Source organism: Protopterus annectens, chromosome 6.part0 (assembly GCF_019279795.1).
Source record: "Protopterus annectens isolate FY-2018-M chromosome 6.part0, PAN1.0, whole genome shotgun sequence".
NCBI lineage: Eukaryota > Metazoa > Chordata > Ceratodontiformes > Protopteridae > Protopterus > Protopterus annectens.
The window spans coordinates 1,188,848,301-1,188,868,311 of record NC_056737.1 but is presented as its reverse complement, the minus strand read 5'-3'; the positions used below and the strand labels follow the sequence as shown (position 1 = coordinate 1,188,868,311).

Sequence of the window (20,011 nt, the reverse complement as noted above, 5' to 3'; positions counted from 1 at the left end):
AGATGACAGGGTATAGGTTACAATGATATGATATCAGAGGGGACCAACAAATTGTTTCTGTAGCATAAGCTGTGTATGATGGTTACATTATACTTCGTTTAATATGTATCTTTTTATTTTTGTCCAATAAACAGGACTTTTACCAGGAGCACCTCCAGGCAAAGGTTTGTTAAAGTATAATACATTTAAATCGGTTAATTTACAATGTTGATGTTTATTAGAAATACAGTGTGATAGTTTAAATTTTTCCTTTCTGTTAAACATTACAGCAAATGTTTTAAATCAAGTAGAAACCGTCCATGAATTATTAGCATCTAGACAGGCTGGACTCCTGATGCAAAGTTAAAAAAAATGATGATTCTGTTAGCTTCTACAAGCTTGAAATGTTGCCTGCATTAGTGGTTTGTTACCATTCATGAATCTTCTCACAGCATAACCTTTAATAACTAAAGTCTTTAACAAGTTTTCAACACCTGTTCTTCCTTACAACCATTTTAAACAGTTAAAAAAGCACTGTGCATTTAATAACTGCTAGATAAACATATAAAGTTCATGACAGTTTTATGAAATCAAGTATCTGATGTTTGTCGTTAACAGTAATTATGTCCAGACAAATTAAATTTTGGCATATACTTTTTGTGGAACATTTTCAAGAATAAACACACACACACACACACACACACACACACACACACACACACACTTGAACACGAATAATTCATCACCACGGCAAGAAATGGCTGGGATACTGTTGAAGTATTGAAATTAATGTGACTCCCATTCACCATCACAGTACCAACACCACATTCAAGTACCATCACTTTCACAGAACAGTACCAGCACAGTACGCAGATTCACAGAACATTACCATCACAGTACCAATAACATAGTAAGAACATCACACCCATAGAGCAGTACCATCACAGTACCAACATTACATTCACAGAACAGAACCATCACATTACATCACAGTACCAGAACATGGTAAAAACATCGCACCCATAGAGCAGTACCACCATACTACCAACAGCACATTCACTGAACAGAACCATCAAAGTCCCAACAACACATGCACTGAACAGTACCATCACAATAGCAATATAACATTCCCAGAACAGAACCATCATAGTACCAATATAACATTCACAGAACAGAACCACCACAGTGCCAACATTACATTCACAGAACAGAACCAGCACAGTACCATCACATTCACAGAACAGTGCCATCACAGTACACAGTTTCACAGAACATTACCATTACAGCACCAATAACATAGTACGAACATCACACCCATAGAGCAGTACCATCACAGTACCAACAGCACATTCACTGAACAGAAGCATCATAGTACCAACATCACATTCACTGAATAGAGCCATCACAGTACCAACATCACATTCAATGAACAGTACCATCACAGTACCAACATCACACTCACTGAATAGAACCATCACAGTACCAACACCACATTCACTGAACGGTACCATCACAGTACCAACATCACATTCACTGAACAGTACCATCACAGTACCAACATCACATTCACTGAACAGTACCATCACAGTACCAACATCACATTCACTGAACAGTACCATTACAGTACCAACATCGCATTCACTGAACAGTACCATCACAGTACCAACATCACATTCACTGAATAGAACCATCACAGTACCAACATCACATTCACTGAATAGAACCATCACAGTACTAACACCACATTCAGTGAACAGTGCGATCATAGTACCAACATCACATTCAATGAACAGTACCATCACAGTACCAACACCACATTCACTGAACAGTGCATTCACAGTACCAACATCACAATCAATGAACGGTACCATCACAGTACCAGCATCACATTCCATGAAGAGCACCATCACAGTAACAATATAGCATTCATAGAACAATACCATCATTGTAACAATATAACACTCACAGACCAGTAACATCACAGTAGCATTATAACATTCAGTGAACAGTACCATCACAGTACCAATATAACTTTCATAGAACAGTACCAGCACAGTAACACTAACATGCACTGAACAGTACCATCACAGTAACAATATAGCAGTCACTGAACAGTACCATCACAGTACCAACAACACATTCACAGAACAGAACCTCCACAGTACCAACAATATATTCACTGAACAGGACCATCACAGTACCAACAACACATTCCCTGAATAGTGCAATCACAGTACAGAACCATCACAGTACCATCACATTCATAGAGCAGTACCATCATAGTACCAATATAATATTAACAGAACCATTACAGTACCAATATAACATTAACTGTACCATCACAATACTCACATCGCATAGATAGATCAGTACCATCACACTACACAGATTCACAGAACAGTACCAATGCAGTGCCAGCATCACATTCCTACAGAACATTACCATCACAGTACCAACATTGCATTCACAGAACAGAACCATCACAGTAACATCACATTCACAGAGCAGTGCCATCACAGTACCAATATAACAATCGTAGAGCAATACCATAACAGTACTGATATAACATTCACAGAACAGAACCATCACAGTACCATCACAATACTCACATTGCATACATAGAGCAGTACCATCACAGTACACACATCACATGCACAGACCAGTACCATCACAGTACGAACATCACACTCATTGAATAGTACCATCACACTACTCACATTCACAGAACAATGTTATCAAAGTATCATCACATTCACAAAACAGTACCATCACAGTACACAGATTCAGAGAACAGTACCATCGCAGTTCCAACATCAGATTCATACAACAGTACCATCACAGCACCAACATCAGATTCACAGAAGAGTACCATCACAATACTCACACAACTTTCATAGAGCAGTACCAGCACAGTACTCACATATGCACAGACCAGTACCATAACAGTAGAACAATCAGATTCACAGAACAGTGCCAACATCGCATTCTCTGTACATTATAATCACCATACTCCCATTGCCAGAATAATACTATCACAGCACCAACATCACATTTACAGGACAGTGCCATTATACTACCAAAATCAATTTCACAGAATAGTACCATTACAATAACAGTATAATTTTCACAGAACAGTATTATCATAGTACTAATATAACATTCACAGAATAGTACCATCACAGTACTCGCATCACATGCACAGACCAGCACCGTCACAGTATCAACATAACATTCATACAACAGTAATACCACAGTAACAACATCACATTCATAGAACAGTACTATCGCAATATTGACATCACATTCATAGAGCAGTACCATCACAGTACTCATATCAAATGCAGAGACCAGTACCATAACATTAACATTATTTCATTCTCTGTACATTACCATCACAGTACTCAAACTCCCAGAACAGTACCATTGCAGTACCAAAATCATATTTAAAAAAAGTACAATCATATAACCAATATTACATACTCAGAACAGTACCATCGCAGAACAAACAATACATTCACAGAAAGGCACTTTCACAGCACCAGCATCACATTCATTGATTAGTACTATCACACTATTTACATTCACATAGTAACAATATCAGCAAAGTATCAACATCACGTTCACAGAACGGTACCATCACAGTACAAACAATACATTCACAGAAAGACACTTTCACAGCACCAGAATCACATTCATTAATTAGTATTATCACACTACTTACATTCACATAGTAACAATATCATCAAAGTATCAACATCACATTTACACCATTACAATACTCACATTCACAAAACAGTGCCAACATATTTATATATTAGTATCATCATACAACTTACATTCAGAAAACAGCCCCATCATAGTAACATCACATTCACAGAACATTACCTTCACAGTACTCACATTTACAAAACAATACCATTACGGTACTCAGATTCACAGAACAATACCATCAGAGCATCAACATCACATTCAGAGAACATTACCATCACAGTACCAGTATCACATTTATAGAGCTGTACTATCGCAGTACTCATATCAGATGCACAGACCAGTACCATAACAGCAGCACTAGCACAATCCCAGAACAGTACCAATATCACATTCTCTGTACATTACCATTACATTATTCACATTTGCAGAATAGCACCATCACATTCATAGAGCAGTACCATCACAATACTCATCATATGCACAAAACAGTACCATCACAGTGCCAAAATTATATTCAAATAAGGTACCATCACAGAACCAATATCACATACTCGGAACAGTACCAGCACAGTATGATCATTACATTCACAAAAATGCACTTTCACAGCACCAGCATTACATTCATTGATTAGTACTATCACATTACTCACATTCACAGAACATCATCAAAGTATCACATCACATTCTCAGAACAGTTACCATTGCAGTACTCACATTCACAAAACAGTACCATCACATTATCAACATGAAATGTGTATGTTGTTGTTCTTCTTTTGGCTTTTCCCAGTAAGGGGTCGCCACAGCAGAGTTCCGGTCGGCTAATGATTGTCAGTAGATTTTTTATGGGTGCCGAGGTGTCAGCTCGACACCCAACCTTCAACGAAGACACACTCATTCTATGCATGTCTTTCGAATGCCACTCGACCGCAGGGAGGACATGCAGACTCCACACAAAAGGCACTCCAGCCGAGAATCAAATGGGAGAACCTCTTGCTGTGAGGCAACAATGCTACTGCTGCACCACCATATCTATTAGCACCATTATACAGCTTGCATTCAGTGAACTGTGCCACCACAGTAAGAAGATCACATTTATGGAACAATATCATCACAGTACTCAGATTCAGAGAACAGTGCCATCACAGTACTAACATCACATTCACAGAACAGTATCATCACAATACTCACATCACATTCATAGAGCAGTACCATCACAGTACTCACATTATATACGTAGATCAGTACCTTAACAGTATCACTATCACATTCATAGAATAGTACCTACATCACATTTTCCCTACATTACTATCACTGAATTCACATTCACAGACAAGTGTCATCACAGGAACAAAATCACATTTATAGAACAGTGGCAACACAGCAAATAATATGTATTTACAGAGCAGGAACATCAGAATATACCACATCAAATTTTAAGCAACCTTTTAACAAAATTACTCTCATCATATTTGCAAAACAGCAGCATCACAGTGCCAACATCCCATTCTCAGACCAGAATCATTGCAAGGATCCTACCTCAATTTCACAGAGCAGAAACTATCAAAGTAACCATATCATGCTCAGACGGTAGAACCAACGAGCGTTCACGCTTACAGAACAAGTCCAATGTAACAAGCTGTGTTTGCTAACTGGATGTAAAAATCTTTTTATATGGTGTAATCCTATGCTTGTCTAACTCATTCACTCTGGTGAAGCTGAGGAAGTTTGCACTGTAACTTCCAATGGGTGGAGCCTAAGCCTGTTGACGGAATCAAATTATGTCCTCACATTTCAAGCAAAATGTCATATCTCGAACTATATGGATTATTAAAGAAGTATAAAAGGGAAACTCTTCAGCACAAACTATTTTTATAGTGGTAGTATTCTTTAGGTTCTAGGTCTTAAACAGAAATTTGTAAGTCACAGCAAACACTAACTATTACATTTATAATATTTTGTAAACAACTTACAATATCTCAGCTACCTCTCAAGTTGCACACATACTGTCAGCAACATTTTTTACATCTAGCTGAGAGCTTTCATATGAGACTAAGGAGTTTTGTCTGTGCTACATGGTTGTTGAGATATTTAGAAAAATGTGAACATTATATCTATATAAATTAATATCATAAAAACAACAGTTAATATCTATTTACCTGCACTAGCTATAGGTTAAATAGGAATGCAGTTGAGTTTGCCATTGTGTTAGCTGTAAGATGAAATCTTTTAAAAACTTTACATAGTATGGTTTTGGAATTATTGATACAAATATGAACAAGCAATATTTGATGCCTAGAGGCGTCAGTAGGAGTTATCTGCAGATGCATCTGGAGGCGTCACTTGGATGTAATGAGTTAACAGATGAAACATGTATTTACAGCCAGAACTGATTGCAGAAAACAGCACCATAGCAGAACTAGCAAATTCCCCAGCATAACATTCTTAGATTGCATTCAGAAAACACTGCCATCTTTATCCTGTATCATATTCAGGGAATATAATTATCACACAACTTATACATTATACTCAGACAGCATAACCATCAAAATACCCCATGTCACATTCAGAAGTAGAACAATGCCAGTACACCTACATTACATTCGCATAGAAGCACCCATTGGATTATATCACATAACTCTTAGAGACCAGTTTCCCACATCACATTCACATAGTAGTACTATATCAATATCATAAATCACATTCACTGAATAGTGCTGTATCAGCATCCCACATTACTATCACATAGTAGTACTGTATCAGTACCCCACATCACATTCACAGAGTTGTGCTGCATCAGTAGCTCCCATCACATTCACAGAATAGTGAATCAGTACCCCACATGACATTCACATAGTAGTACTATATCAATAGCAGTGCTGTATCAGCACCCCACATCACCATCACAGAGTAGTACTGTATCAGTACCCCACAACATATTCAGAGTTATGCTGGTTCAGTAGCCCCATCTCATTCACAGAGTAGTACTATATCAATACCATAAATCACATTCACAGAGTAGTACAGTATCAGCCCCCTACATGACATTCATAGAGTTGTGCTGTATCAGCACCCCTCATCACATTTACAGAGTAGTACTGTATCAGTAGCCCACATCACATTCACAGAGTAGTACTGTATCAATATCACACATCACATTAACAGAGTAGTACTGTATCAGAACCCCATGCCACTATTCACAGAATAGTACTGTATTAATACCACACATCACATTCACAGAGTAGTACTGTATCAGTACCCCACATTACATTCATAAAGCAGTGGTGTATCAGTACCCTATGTCACATTCACAGAATAGTACTGTATCAATACCACACATCACATTCACAAAGTAGTACTGTATCAGTACCACATGTCACATTCCCAGAGTAGTGCTGTATCAGTATCCCACATCACATTCACAAAGTATTATTGTATAAGTAACCATCACATTCCAAAAGGAGAAATGTATCAGTACTCCCATCACATTCCCAGAGTAGTAATGTGTCAGTACCTATGTCACATTCCCAGAGTAGCACTGTATCATTATCCCACATCTCATGCATACAGCAGTACTTTATCAGTGTCCCAAATCATATTCACAGAGCAGTACTGTATCAGTACCCCAGATCACATTCACAAAGTAGGACCATATCAGTACCCCACATGATATTTAAAGAGTAGTACTATATCAGTAATCCACATCACATTCACAGAGTAGTACAGTAGTACTATACAAATACCCCACATCACATTCACAGAGCAGTACTGTATCAGTGCCCCACATCACATTGACAGAGTTGTTCTATATCAGTACTCCCACATCATTTACACACTAGTACTATCTCAATACTCTAAATCACATTCACAGAGTAATACTATATCAGTACTCCACATCACATTCACAGAGCAGTACTGTATCAGTAACCCCAGATCACATTCATAGAGTAGTAATATATTAGTACCCCACATCGCATTCACAGAATAGTACTACTCATGTACTCTACATGACATTCACTAAGTAGTATTGCAGTTTCCCAAATCACATTCACAAAGCATTATTGTATCAGCATCCTACATCACTTTCATGGAGTAGTATATCCGTTCTCATTGCATTTATAGTGTAGTACTGTATCTGTATCCAAATCAGATTCAGGCATTGGTACTGGTGCACTAACCAGCAATGCATTCAGTGTGTAACTGTTGCACTACCCAGCAGTTTATTCACAGCATGTCACTGTTGCACTACCCAGCAGCACATACACAGCATGCCACTGTTGCACTACCCAGCAGTGCATTCACGGCATGTCACAGTTGCACTACCCAGCAGCACATTCACAGTGTCACTTTTGCACTACTGCACAGCACATTTACAGTGTCACTGTTGCACTACCCAGCAGTGCATTCACAGCATGTCACTGTTGCACTACCTAGCAGTGCATTCACAGTGTGTCACTGTTGCACTACCTAGCAGCACATTCACAGCGTGTCACTGTTGCACTACCCAGATGCACATTCACAGCATGTCATTGTTGCACTACCCAGCAGTGCATTCACAGCATGTCACTGTTGCACTACCCAGCAGTGCATTCACAGCATGTCACTGTTGCACTACCCAGCAGTGCAGTCACAGCATGTCACTGTTGCACTACCCAGCAGTGCAGTCACAGCATGTCACTGTTGCACTACCCAGCAGTGCAGTCACAGCATGTCACTGTTGCACTACCCAGCAGTGCAGTCACAGCATGTCACTGTTGCACTACCCAGCAGTGCAGTCACAGCATGTCACTGTTGCACTACCCAGCAGTGCAGTCACAGCATGTCACTGTTGCACTACCCAGCAGTGCAGTCACAGCATGTCACTGTTGCACTACCCAGCAGTGCAGTCACAGCATGTCACTGTTGCACTACCCAGCAGTGCAGTCACAGCATGTCACTGTTGCACTACCCAGCAGTGCAGTCACAGCATGTCACTGTTGCACTACCCAGCAGTGCATTCACTGCATGTCACTGTTGCACTAGCCAGCAGTGCATTCACAGCATGTCACTGTTGCACTAGCCAGTAGTGCATTCACAGCACGCCACCTTTGCACTACCCAGCAGTGAATTCAGTGTATCACTGTTGCACTATCCCACAGCACATGCACAAAGTTGTACTGTAGCACTACCCCACAGCACATTCAGAAAGAAGAACTATCACAGTAGCCCACAGTAAATCATCACAGCATCATCATGACTGCACCCATTTTGCATTTAGAGAACAAAACTCTCAAAGTACCCTGAGATTAAAGTCACATAGTATGACTGTTATAGTACTTATATTCACAGATAGTTCTGTATCAGTACTCATTTTCGCATTCACAGATAGCACTAACACAGTACTGCACATCACATTCATAAAACAGCACCTTCACTGTACCCCATTATCACATTTACAGTTCATACTGACACATTTAGAGCAAGCACCCATACAGTACCTTACACAGCATTCAGAGATAATACTATCTCAGTACCCTAAATCACATTCACAGAGTAGTATTATATCAGTACCCCACATCACATTCACAGAGCAGTACTGTATCAGTAACCCCAGATCACATTCATAGAGTAGTAATATATTTGTACCCCACATCATATTCACAGAATAGTACTACTCATGTACCCTACATGACATTCACTAAGTAGTACTGCAGTTTCCCAAATCACATTCACAAAGCATTATTGTATCAGCATCCTACATCACTTTCATGGAGTACTATATCAGTTCTCATTGCATTTATAGAGTAGTACTGTATCTGTATCCACATCAGATTCAGGCATTGGAATTGGTGCATTATCCAGCAGTGCATTCACAGTGTGTAACTGTTGCACTATCCACCAGCACATTCACAGCATGTCACTGTTGCACTTCCCAACAGTGCATTCACAGTGTGTGACATTTGCACTACCCAGCAGTGCATTCACAGCATGCCACTGTTGCACTACCCGGCAGTGCATTCACAGCATGAAACTGTTGCACTACCCAGCAGTGCATTCACAGCATGTCACTGTTGCACTACCTAGCAGTGCATTCACAGCATGCCACTGTTGCACTACCAGCAGCACATTCACAGTGTGTCATGTTTGCATTACCCAGCAGCACATTTACAGTGTGTCACTGTTGCACTACCCAGCAGTGCATTCCCAGGGTCTATATTAAATGAGCGAACGCTTAAAAAAGCGAACGCTGATTGATCCAACTTATTTTTGCGAAACTGAAAAATATTGAAGCAGCAGAAACTCTAATTTTTTCCTAGGGAAAGAATTTGGTTGTCCGTTTCTGTCGCTTCGGTATTTTCAGTGTTATGGTGGAAAGCTACCGGTCAGATTCAGGTAAGTGTGTGATTGTTTTGATGTGAGTGTTAGGGTGATTTGGGTGAGTTAGGGTTAGGGCTCGGATTAGGTATGTGTGCGATTGTGTGGACATGAGGGTTAGGGCGGATTTAAGTGAGTTATGGTTAGGGAGCGGGTGAGGTGAGAGCGTGATAGTGATGGACCTTAGGGTTAGGGTTTGGGTTAAGGTAAGTGGGTAGTTAGTATTGTGTGCATAGTTTAGTGTAGGGTTAGGTGTCAGATTTTAGGTGTATGTGTGGATTTCTGTTTGTTTTGTGTGCTTGTGTTGTGTATATGTGTTTTGGATCAGTGATTTTTTTCCCTATGAAAAAAATCGCTGATCTGACAGTTCGAGATTGTAAGCTTTCGCTTATAGAAGGTCGATCAATCAGCGTTCGCTTTTTTAAGTGTTCACTGATATAATATAGACCCCATTTACAGCATGTCATTGTTGCACTACCCAGCAGTACATTCACAGCATGTCAGTTTAACACTACCCAGCAGTGCATTCATTGTGTGCCACTGTTGCACTAGCCAGCAGTGCATTCACAGCATGCCACTATTATACTGCGAATCCACTGCTGGGTAGTATATCACTGTTCCACTATCCCACAGCACATGCACAAAGTTGTACTGTAGCACTACCCCACAGCACATTCAGAAAGAACTATCACAATAACCCACAGTAAATCATCAGGGCATCATTATGACTGCACCCATATTGTATTTTCAGAGCAAAATTCTCAAATTACTCAGATTAAATTCACAGTGTGACTGTTATAGTACTTATATTATATTCATAGATAGATCTGTATCAGTACTCATCACATTCACAGATAGCACTAACACAGTACTGCACATCACATTCATAGAACAGCACCTTCACTGTACCTCATTATCACATTTACAGTTAGAACTGACGTATTCAGAGATAGTACTGATACAGTACCTTACACAGCATTCAGAGATAGTACTGTATCAGTACCCAACATCACATTCACAGATAGCACTAAGACAGTACCTCACATCACATTCATAGAACAGCACCTTCAGTGTACCCCATTATCGCATTCTCAGAGAGCACTGACACTTTCAGAGCTAGCACTGATACAGTACCTTACATAACATTAAGTGATAGTACTGTACCAGTACCCAATATCACACTTAGAGATGCAGTATAACAGTACCAACACTTCATTCACAGAGCCATCAGTGTATCTCATAATTACATTCACAGATATTACTGCCACCATACTTAACATCACAGTCATATAGCAGGAGCACAAATGATATTCCTAGAGCAGAACCTTCACAATATATTTGTATGACATCCATAGAGCATCACTGTCACAACACCCATACATTATATTTATAGAGTGCTTAGATTGTACTGCCCCTACATCATGATCACAGGGGAGGTCTGCCAGAGTCATAGCCTAGGTCACATTCATAGAAAAACACCCTCACACTAACTACATCACAATCAAAGAGCAGTTCCATATCAGTACCTGACATCACATTTGGATATCCGTGCCATAATCTATATTCTTCATCAGATTTACAAAACAAAACTTCCTCAGTATAATATACCATATCTGCAAAGCTGTAATTTCCATCTGTGGAGGTCAACTATCACAGTATATCTACATCATAATTGCAAGACAGGACACCACGCTACCCTGCATCACATTTTCAGATTAACACAGCAGTGCCATCACACTGCCCCACTTCATATTCACATATCAACACCACTGTACTCACACAGCAGGGAGCAGCACTACTGCAGAACCCCACACCACATTTACACAGCATTTCAACACGCAGCACTACTATAGAACCCCACACCACATTCACACAGCATTTCACCATGCAGCACTACTACAGAACCCCACACCACATTCACACAGCATTTCACCATGCAGCACTACTACAGAACCCCACACCACATTCACACAGCATTTCACCATGCAGCACTACTACAGAACCCCACACCACATTCACACAGCATTTCACCACGCAGCACTACTACAGAACCCCACACCACATTCACACAGCATTTCGCCACTACTCACATTTATTTCTCATGGCAGTACCAGAACATCACTGTATGAGTATCACATTCACAGAGCACCACCCGAGTGTCCAAATCATTCTTAGAGCAACATAAACTCTGTACCCTAAATCACATTCAGACAGCATTCACATAACAGTACCCCAGATCACATTAAGCTATCATCGGCAACACATTATCACAAAACACATTCACAGGCAGCACATCATAGTATAATTATGTCACAATCACAGAAGATCATCTTCACAGCACCCAAAATTACATGTAGGGAGTCTGGACATTGCAATATCAGAAATCACAGTTGTAGAGCATCAACATTGCTGATGCACACCCACACACACATTCATATGTAATATACATACCACACACGCAAACCACATTCAGAGGGCATCAACATCACAGTACCCCAAATCACATTCAGAAAGCATCAGCAACACTGTTTTGAAAATCACATTCACATGAAGCCCATCACAGCTTGAACACCACAGTACCCCAAATCACATTCATAGAGCAACATAATACAGTACGCCAAATCACATTCAGAAAGCAATGACATCACAGTACTCCAAATCCCATTCACAGACCACTATCATTGCAGAATCCTAAATCACATTTATAGAGCATCATAACAGCACCCCAAATCATATTCAGAGAGCATCTGCATCACAGTACCTTAAAATGACATTCACAGTGCATCAACAATACAGTATCACAAATCAGATTCACAGGGATCACATCACAGTATAATTATGTCAAAATTATGGAGGCTCATCACACAAGTCCCCAAATGACATTCAAAGAGCTTCAATGTCACACTATCTCAAATCACATTCATAGATCATCATAACCACAGACACATGCACAATCTCAAACTCACACACAGCACAAGTCAATTCAGAGAGCATCAAAATCACAGTACTCCAAATCACATTCATAGAGCATATAACCACAGACACATGCACAATCTCAAACTCACACACAGCACAAGTCAATTCAGAGAGCATCAAAATCACAGTACTCCAAATCGCATTCATAGAGCATATAACCACAGACACATGCACAATCTCAAACTCACACACAACACAAGTCAATTCAGAGAGCATCAAAATCACAGTACTCCAAATCACATTCATAGAGCATATAACCACAGACACATGCACAATCTCAAACTCACACAGCACAAGTCAATTCAGAGAGCATCAAAATCACAGTACTCCAAATCACATTCATAGAGCATATAACCACAGACACATGCACAATCTCAAACTCACACACAGCACAAGTCAATTCAGAGAGCATCAAAATCACAGTACTCCAAATCACATTCATAGAGCATATAACCATAGTACTTCAACTTACAGAGAGCTTCACTATCACAGTACCCCAGATCATAATCACAACCACTATCATCCCAGAATTGCAAATCACATTTAGAGCATCATAACCACAATACCCCAAATTACATTTAGAAAGCACTGACATCACAGTGCCGCAAATCAGATTCACAGGTTACTGTCATAACAGTATCTCAAATCACATTTCTGGAGCATCGTAATCGGAGCACACCAAATCACATTCAGAGACCATCAAAATTTCATTATGCCAAATCACATTTAGATGCTGCTTTCATCACAGTATTCCAAATGACATTCACAGGGCATCAGAATTACAGTATCTCAAATCCATTCAGAGAGCATCAACATCACAGTAACCCAAATCACATTAATAGACCACCATCATCACAGTACCTCAAATCACATTCCTAGAGCATTATAACCAGAGTACCCCAAATTACATTCAGACAGCATCAATATCACAGTGCAAAATCAGATTCACAGGCCACCATCATCACAGTACCACAAATCACATTTAAAGAGCATCATAATGATAGTACCACAGATCACATTCACAGACCACTATAATCACAGTATCTCAAGTCACATGCAGACAGCATCATAATCATAGTACAAATCACATTCACAGTGTCAACATCACAGTACCCCAAATTACATTCCAACAACATCATATTGATAGTACCACAGATGAAATCCACAGGCCACTATAATCACAGAATCTCAAGTAACACTCACACACCATCAAAAATCAAAATCATAGTACAAATCACATTCACAAAGCATCATAATCACAGTACTCCAATCACATTCACACTCCACCATTATAACAGAATTCCAAATCACAGTCAAATTGCATAATAACCACAGTACCCCCAAATTACATTTAGAGAGCATTGACATCACCGTACCATAATTCACATTCAGAGAGCATCACCATCACAGCTGCATCACAAATGTTCAGCACACATATACTTAACCTTGTAAAGGGTAAATATAGAAGTGTGCTTTGAAAATACAATATTGAAAACTGAAACTACCAACTGCCCTCCCTTAAATGGGGGATTTACTCCTATATCACAAGGCCTCCTGACCTTCTGTAGTACGAGTGATTGGGTAATAGCAGGGGCTGAGAAGTAATTTGATCTTCCCAACTCTTCCATTCTTACTGCTATATAAACCCTGTGCCTTATAAAGGCTCTGCTTGTATTGTCAGGCTCTGGATTGCATTGCCTAAATGGAAATTCCTTAAGATTCCAAGAGCAGGCTAAGTTATTTCTTACACTTATTTTACTGAATTGCACTTCTGAAATGCTTATAATTGTGCTATACAGTTGATCTACTATATTTTTGCACTGTTATAAAGCTTTTTTTATTGTTTCACTGCATTTATGTACTGTTTTAAACTGTTTTAACATTACTTAACTGTAAACTGCTTTTTCATACTGAGAGTTGTATTTTCTGTTTGATTGCTCTATCCTAACTTTTCTGTGCATTTTTGTCTGTTAAAAGAATTCTCTAGTCTGCTCCTTGATCTGTTTAAAACTTTCATTTAGTGGCTACAGCTAGGAACTGTAATTTTACCCTAGTGTTGTGTGTTCTTATACTTGGTGGCTTTGCAGTTGCCCGCCCATACTGTATATTTGATCTGTGACACTCCTCCCAGTCTAGTGTCATTAGTTCACTCAATCTAATAGAGAACATTTGTGAAGGCCAACCCACTCAGATTCTTAACGTTGAATTAACTTCTGTTCCATCTTTCTCCATTTCCACTTTACTGGAAAAAAACATTCTAAGCTTGCTTCCCCCCTTTCCTGTGGCAGGTCAGATATGGATTTGCTGTGTCCAGGACTGTTTGTGAGCTCCTAAGCCACCCCCCCCCACTTAACTGGGGTTAAACTATTCCTGGCACCATACAGTCTGTTTTTCCCTTGCAACTAGCCAGCTTTTTAGTTTTAGCACTCATCTGTTTTTTTGATCTCGGCACTTGTTCAGAACTCATTGTAAGCACTAAATAAGTTACAAATTACTACAGCACTCAACTTTCCTCACTTGTCTAGAGGAAAACAGTTTTTAGTACTTAATAAATAAGCACCTATTCAGGCATGTCTAAAGGTCAGCTCCCGGTGTTTTCTCCTGTCTACCTGATAAATCTGGGCATCTTGGGACAATGCAGCAATTGCCTCATGTACACAGACAACCCTCTCCTCCTACCACCCAACACTATGACCTGTGAGAGATGCACTTATATAGCCAAACTGGAAGAAAAGCTCTCTACCAAAGACAAGCCTAGGCAATCAAGAAGAGAAGGTAAACACTTGCACAACACCACACTCATCACATAGTCCCTCAACCTACACCACCAAAACACACACACAGAACCACAAAACACACACCTACATTCATGGAGGCTTTCTGTACTAATCTGCCCAAACAGCAGAGATCTCCAAAGCAGAAATGCAAGCAACCTCCACCCTCCAACACAACCCAAATGACACATAGTCCACATAGTGTACCACTCAACTACAGCCCATAAGGCATAACGTACCCAACACTCTAGTCACAGGTGACTCTATAGTCAGGCACACTGATGTTCCACTCACCAGGCTAAACAAGGAAAAAGTTACTGTCAGCTGCCTGTCAGGTGCCAGGATCCGCCACATAATGCATGCACTCAGGTCACTCCACAACAAGTACAAATATGACTCTGTCATTGTCCATGTTGGTGTGAATGACCTGAGACGTACCTCCCTGGACTACATGAAAAGAGACATGGAGGATATCTCTGATCTTGTAGCCCAGGCCGGTATGACCCTAGCCCAGAATAGCATCCTGCCATCACCCAGAATGACACCACAGTACAAGGACAAAATGATTGACTTTAACAATTGGCTAAGCTTCTGGTGTCATTCTAAGGGAATCCAGTATCTGTCTGCCTGGGATGACATGATCGACAGACCACGCTGCTTTGCCAGAGATGACCTGCACCTGTCTTCCATGGGATTCTGGATACTGGCAAAGGCTCTTGCCACCCCTATAGTGCCTTTTTTAGACAAGGTTCAGATGGCAAATTCACCACCATAATAGGTACAAGCAAGCAAAATCTGAGGGTAATGCTACTCAATGCTAGAAGTCTAAACCTCAAAATGCAGTCACTTGAGGCACTCCTTAAAATGGAGAACATTGACATCTGTGCAGTGACAGAGACCTGGTTCAAAGCACCAGAGCACCCCTGCATTACCAGGCTATAATTCATACCACACCTTTCGGCTACCAAACCCGGACCGAAACACTAAAGGTGGAGGCGTGTCCATATTCATTAAGGATATCCACACCTCCAAGCTAGTTGCTCAGCATAATGCATCCGAGATAATCCAAGTTCAACTAACTCTGGGCAAAACCGCAATCCAGATTGTAGCTTGCTACAGACCCCCCACTATGCCCCAGGATTCCCACTCTTTTCTTGATACACTGGAAAATATTAAGGTACAACCCAACACTCTAATAATGGGTGATTTCAACTACCCTACCATTAACTGGGAAAACTACTCATGTACCAACTCTTTTGCTCAACGTTTTCTGGAAATCATCAATTCCAACGCTTTGTATCAACTTATCCACACCCCCACCAGAGGCAGAAATATCCTAGACCTGGTCATCACCAACATGGGTGACCGGTGTTCCACACCAGAGGTCAGCTCCTCATTGGTCAGATCACCCTAGACATTCACATCCCGCTCCCACCCCCCATTAGGAAAACAACCGCAAAATATTTCTCCAAAGCCAACTTCACGCTTTTTAAGACAGAAGTGGCAAACTTCATGACACCCATGCAGATGGACAATAGAGGTACGACTGCTGAATCCTACACAAATGCACTTTATAAGCACTTACACGAGTGCAATGATTGTGCTATCCCTAACAGAACCAAAATGCTATCCTCCAAAAAAGGAAGCCAATCTGGTGGTCTTCTGCCATAAACTCTACAACAGAAGAAAGAAACTGTTGCAAAAAAAGAGTAAAATCCCACAATTGGAGGAACTCCCTGGTCAGCCTCAGTAAGAAGCTGAGATCCCTCATAATATCCTCCAAAGCTAGTTATGAAAACAAAATTGCCACTGATTCTAAAGACAACCACAAAGCATTCTATAGCTATGTCAAAAATCTCAATGACAACACTCAGATCTGCTCTGAGTTACAGAACAATGACACTAAATATACAAAACCAACTGATATTGCCAATATCCTGGCAGATTCAGTACTAACTTAACCCCCCCTCTCATCTCCTAAAGGGCCCATGTTTATACCGGAAGAATGCAAAGTTCCTGTAATCACGGCTGCACAGGTAAAAACTTCACTCTCCAAAGCCAAGAACACAGCATCCATGGGACCTGACAACATCCCAGGCTGCCTTCTACATGAACTACAGAATGAACTGGCACCCCACTTAAGTACCATGTTCAATCATAGCCTCACCTCACGCTTTGTGCCCATTGAATGGCACACCGCAACAGTTATCCCACTCCACAAAGGGGGGGGGGCACAACAGACCCCGGGAACTACCGCCCCATTAGCCTGACGAGCCTTGTCTGCAAGGCCATGGAATGTATCATTATGGAACTCATAAACAAAGACATTGGAGATCTCCAAACCCTGGACCCCACACAGTTTGGGTGTGTAAAAGGCAGATCATGTCTCCTAAACCTGATAGACTTCTTTGAAGTAGTCGCCAAAGCCATAGATGAGGGCAAGGTGGTTCACACAGCCTATCTAGATCTCGCCAAGGCGTTCGACACCATCCCCCACTCTGGAATTATAGATAAACTCACTAAACTAGGTATAAATCCCTATGTCACAAGATGGGTTGCCAACTGGCTTACTGAAAGAACCCACACTGAAAGTAGCAGACTCCAAATCAGACTTCAGACCAGTGACAAGGGGAGTACCGCAGGGTTCAGTCCTGGGTCCTCTCCTGTTTGGTATCTACTTCACTGAAGTACAGGCTAACACAGAAGGTCTTTGGCTAACTAAATTTGCAGATGACTGCAAACTAGGAGCCATAATTGAAACTCCTAATGATGTGGGCATCCTACAAAAGGGCCTCACTGAGAAAGATGCCTGGTATCGAAGACATGGTCTTAAGCTCAATGCCAAAAAGTCCATTGTCATCCCCTTTGGTAAAAATTCTGTACCCATGAACTACCACATAGGCGGTAGTCTACTTAACACCAAAAGTGTGATAAGAGACCTTGGGATACAGGTGGACAGTAGTCTCTCCTTTGATAATCACATCGCCAAAGTGGTCAGGAAATCCTTCTATGTGGCACACCTCATCACAAAAGGTTTCTCATCCAGGAAAAAAAAGAGGTCATTGTTCCCCTCTACTCATCACTCATTAGATCCATTATAGAGTACAACGCCCCTTTTGGTATGTACCTCACAAGACATCTACAACAACTGGAAAGGCCGCAAAAATACCTCAAGTGGATTACTGGCCTCAAACAGATGCCTTATGCAGACAGTCTCAAAACTCCAGCTTTACTCCGTCGCATATCACCTACTCAGAGGCGATTTCTGCCTAACATACAAAGCTATGTCAAATCCAGAGCTGTTGGACATGCCCCACTTAAAGAAATCCCAATCCCTCCAAGCTACACACTCTAGGGACCTAAACCTTGTCACCACAATAAACAGAACATGCTGGAGGGATAGATTCCTGTTCCGGAGACTTCCCATACTCTGGAACAGGCTACCTATCTATGTGAAACAGAGCTCCTCATTAGCACTCTTCAACAAAAATCTTGATGACTGGATGGGTAATAGGAAATTCACCCCGGGGATCACTTCTGTAGTTCTGCTTGACAGGGGCACAGGAAAATAATTTTCTTGGGTGGCGAAAGCCAGGGTACATTTTTGGCTGGGCTTGTATAGGCCCTAGGGCCAATAGCCTAGTACCTACCTATGAACCTATATCTATCTGCTACTTTTATACACTAACTCTGAGATCATGGTACTTTTGAATAAGTTGGTTTCTGTGAGATACCTCAGACTTAGAATTAGTATATACCATAATTCACACCTCAGTGTACATTGTTTCAGTCCTGAGCATCTGTATAGGAAGCTTCTGGTTTACTACCTACCATCACAGTACCCCCAGTACCCAATGTTTGCTTCTCAGGAAGCTTCTGGTTAATAACCCATCATCACAGTACCCTACATCTGATTCACATGAGGGTTCTAGTTTACTGTCTACTGTCCCAGTATCCCATGTCAGATTCCCATGAAGGTGTTGGTTTATTACCTACAATTGCATAACTCCATGTGTGATTCACAAAAAGTACCATGTCAGTACACCTACATCACATTCAGAGAAACAGCATGTCAGTACACCTACACCACATTCACAGGGAATTACCATGTCAGTACACCTACATCAAATTCACAGGACATACCATGTCAATACATATGCAACACATTCACAGGAACAGCATATGCAACACATTCACAGGAACAGCATGTCAGTAAACCT

The 20,011-nt window shown here is 40.7% G+C and overlaps 1 protein-coding gene across 1 annotated transcript in view; it reads left to right on the top strand.

Moving 5' to 3' along the window:
• The window catches only part of LOC122803964 (arachidonate 12-lipoxygenase, 12R-type-like), a 399,535-nt gene that overhangs the window by 242,560 nt on the left and 136,964 nt on the right, over nt 1-20,011 (top strand). The window contains exon 5 of the mRNA XM_044073642.1: nt 135-164. Within this exon, the coding sequence (XP_043929577.1) occupies nt 135-164 (30 nt within the window). The remainder of the gene's footprint in view (nt 1-134; nt 165-20,011) is intronic.